Source organism: Gavialis gangeticus, unplaced genomic scaffold (genome assembly GCF_001723915.1).
Source record: "Gavialis gangeticus isolate Ggan-Ray unplaced genomic scaffold, GavGan_comp1, whole genome shotgun sequence".
Lineage (NCBI taxonomy): Eukaryota > Metazoa > Chordata > Crocodylia > Gavialidae > Gavialis > Gavialis gangeticus.
In genome coordinates, this window is record NW_017729025.1 from 39,465,538 (window position 1) to 39,469,099 (window position 3,562).

The following is a 3,562-nucleotide window of genomic DNA, read 5'->3' on the forward strand; positions in this document are numbered from 1 at the left end:
CACTACATTTAATATGGTGATAGATATTTGATAATTGTTTGGCATTTTGAAGTCCAAACCTAAAATAACTGACTGCATTGTTGTTTGCTTGCTGCGGAATCTGTGTTAAAAATTGGATGAAGTGGGATAAAGTGACTGCTAATTTTATGAAGACTGCCACCCCACAATACTCAATAACTGTTTCCTCTCTTTCCTTTATAGATGACATGGCAGAGCTTCTCTTTGGAGAGTCCAAATTAGAACAATTCCTGAAGGAAAATCCTCTTAAACAGGGCACTAGTCCCCATGGTCCCTGGCCAAAACTGACTGAGGTTAGAAAACATCTCACTGCAGCTCTCGACAGAGGAAACTTAAAGGTATTTACAGAAGTTTGAAGGAAAAATTAAGGATTAATTAGAATGTAATTGAAGAGTGAAATTTTCTGAGGCTGGAGGAAGTTTTTTTTGCTGAACAAATCTGTTTCGAAAATACTTTAATATCTTGAGATTTAGTAGCTTCAGTCTTTACAGGTTTCCCTATGTTATTCCTTTTCCCCCCGCCCTTTATTTGGTCCAGTTTTCTGTGTCAATTTTAAAGCAGGGGTTTTCGAGAGTCCCTGGCGGCCAATCGATGAGCAGGGAGGGAGGTCCCCCCACGCGCTAGCAAAACTGGTAGTGTTGGCAGTGCCGGTGAAAACAAAAGCGCAAAGTGCTGGTGTCCCTGCTTCCCTGCACTGCTTCCGGTACCCCCTGGGGCCTTCCCTTGTACCCCTGGTTGATAACCCCCATTTTAAAGAAATAGTAAAAGAAAGTTGGCCTCAGCAATGTTTAAATCATAACTTCAGATGTAACTATGAAAGAGGTTATTTATCACCAGCATTTCTCCATGTAAATACATTATTGCAAAGACTAATAACTTTGCATTTCTGTAGCCCTTTGTATTTAATTGTCAAAGCCCTTCACATATGTTTTTGAGACCAGCCTTGTGGTATCTCCTTCCCCAATAAAGTATTAAGAAAATAAAGCTAATGTATATATTCAACACTGCAGACTTCTCCTGTTTTGGAGGAGAACCATATAAGAAGTTTTGTCCTTGAGTCTAGTTGGAGCCTATTCTGCCTAGTCTTTTGCTGTTCAGATGAAATGCTTTGTCTGGTTTGCAGTTTACTGGTAGATGTAGGATATTTATCCTCGTTTTTCAGGTATTTGATAACTCTGTTTTTCTCTACATAACCACAGTTGCAGGCTGCATAGTCTGCTGTCTCTCCAGATCAGGCTCACACTTCTTTGTTGTCCTCTACTGCCATCTCTATAACTTGCATGGCATGTCCTCCCTGGACTCAGGAGATAACTTAGTACTCTGTCAATGAATCCTTTTTGAGTACTCTTCTCACATGGTGTTTACGAGAAATCTGCTAAATTAAAATTATTAAGCTGAGAAACAGTTTGGGAAATGGGGGGGACGGGGAGGAGGGAAGAGGCACTTACGTGTTACACATACATTTTGGTTGAAATCAAACATTGGCAGAATAGTCTCCCTCTGCTTGTCATGTTGGACTAAAGACTTGGGGGTGACAATGTGTGATGCTAATGTGTTGTAAAAGGAGAAGTGGGAAAATAGCATGTAGCAAGAGAGGATCTTGACTTGAACAAGTTCCTGAGTGTTTACATAATACAGATAACCCTTTCCAGGTGCAATGTGACCAGTGTTTAATGATGATATAATTTGTGTTCTGTAGCTTGGTGATGGTTCCTTTTTCGGGGGAGTTGACTTTCTTGTTCACCTTACTGAAAGAAAAAAAAACTCTTCATTTTGTTTCTTTTTCTTTGTAAAAATATTTTTGCAAAATAATAGAGACCCTAGTCCGTGAATTAGAAGATTTTGCTGAAGAGGTTTCTACAGTACATTGGAAATTACTAGGATGCAGATCAATGGGGAAAACTTGTAATTTAATCTTTTTCTTTCTAGCCAGAATTCTTACAAGAAGCCAACTTAACTATGGCCAAGTTAAATTATGTGGAAGGTGACTACAAAGAAGCCCTTAACATATATGCCAGGATTGGAGTTGATGACTTGCAACTAGTTGCTGTACCACCTTATAGGCTGCGGATGATTGCTGAAGCATATTCTACCAAAGGTATGATCTTCGTTGTATTTTTAAATAATCTAGCTATTTCTTTCATTCAAATGAGATTCCTTTCAGTTGATGGAATACAGTGTGAGCAAGTCTTCCATTTCCTTCAGCAGTGTTCTGGGATACTAAGATCTTTATAAATGACGCACAGATTCTCATTCTCTTTAGAATAATCTGAGCCTTGCACTAGGTGGCAAGGGCTGCTGACATTTTTACATTCTAGCCCCACCCCCCAACCTTTAAGAGTTAACATCTTGACTATTTAAACACACGTTGGATAAATAGATGTAGGATAGAAGGTGATCCTCCTATCAAATTTAAATAGGAATAGTCTGTCCTAATCCTAAAACTGAGAGGAATCTCAGAAAAAAAATCTTTAGTTAAGTTTGTGCATTTGATAACCGTTATGTTAGTTTAACAGTTTCTCTGTATAGTTAGTCATATTCAACATCTGTAACAGCAACTTGGAATATTATAATAGTAACCAAGATGACTTTCACCAACTATGCCTAGCTAAGTGACTGCAGCCTTTTTTTTTTTCTTTTTCTGACAACCCTGATCAAACAGCATTTCATCTTGTATTAGAGTGAATTATCATCTAGTCCCTATACTTTATAGCCATTTGGGAACTGAGAAAGGCATAGAATACAGCAGCTCACTTATTTAACAGGGTGTTCTACTATGAGCACTTGACACCTGTGCTGAGATGTGGGACCTGCAGTAGCAGCCAGACCATCTCCTGGTAGAGTTTATGCATTTGGTTTTGATCTGTAAAATCCTTTAATGGCTTGGGACATGTCTACCCAAGGGATTGTCTCTCGGGGTCCAGAGTAGCCATCAGCAGAAACACTCAAGCTGACTCCCTGTGATGGGGTGGGGGTTAGGGGGGTAGGATTCATTGGAAGTGCTAAACTTGTCCTTATTTTTTTTTACTTCTTTTTAATATGGGCTAAACCTCAATCTGACAGTTTCTGTTAATTTCTTCATAACTAGAATATTATAATAATGACTTTTTGCATGACTAGCTTATTTTGAGTATTTGAAACTCCTATAACATGTTAATTCTGATAACACCCCTGCGTAGGCAGCTAGGAATGTAGGATTTGGCTTCTGAAAAGTATGATGCATTAATATTCGTGGTTCCGAGACAGACAGACAGACACGTGTGTGTATGTATATATATCACGGAACCATGAATATTAATGCATATATGTGTATGTATATCACGGAACCATGTATACTCCTGGCTCATGATCCCTCTTGCTAACTACTGAAGTGCCTTAGCATAAACTTCATTTCTACAGAATTAAGCACTAATTCCTGGATAAAAACTTGGGAATACCAGTATTTATCTTTTAGGATATTATTTTGATCTTTCATTGATTGTCTACTTAAAAAAAAAAAAAAAATGAAGTCTAAGAATTTGTTTTTCTCTGCTTTTGTGTTTTG

At 38.2% G+C, this 3,562-nt stretch overlaps 1 protein-coding gene across 2 annotated transcripts in view; it reads left to right on the top strand.

Annotated features, from left to right (window-relative positions):
- Window positions 1-205: 205 nt before the first annotated feature.
- The window catches only part of TTC7B (tetratricopeptide repeat domain 7B), a 258,616-nt gene continuing 255,259 nt past the window's right edge, over window positions 206-3,562 (top strand). Inside the window, exons 1-2 of one of the 2 annotated variants that reach the window (XM_019518662.1) lie at window positions 206-356; window positions 1,948-2,116. In XM_019518662.1, coding sequence (XP_019374207.1) covers window positions 207-356; window positions 1,948-2,116 — 319 coding nt within the window. In that variant the 5' untranslated portion in view covers window position 206. The remainder of the gene's footprint in view (window positions 357-1,947; window positions 2,117-3,562) is intronic. The other variant, XM_019518663.1, reaches the window with a different exon arrangement.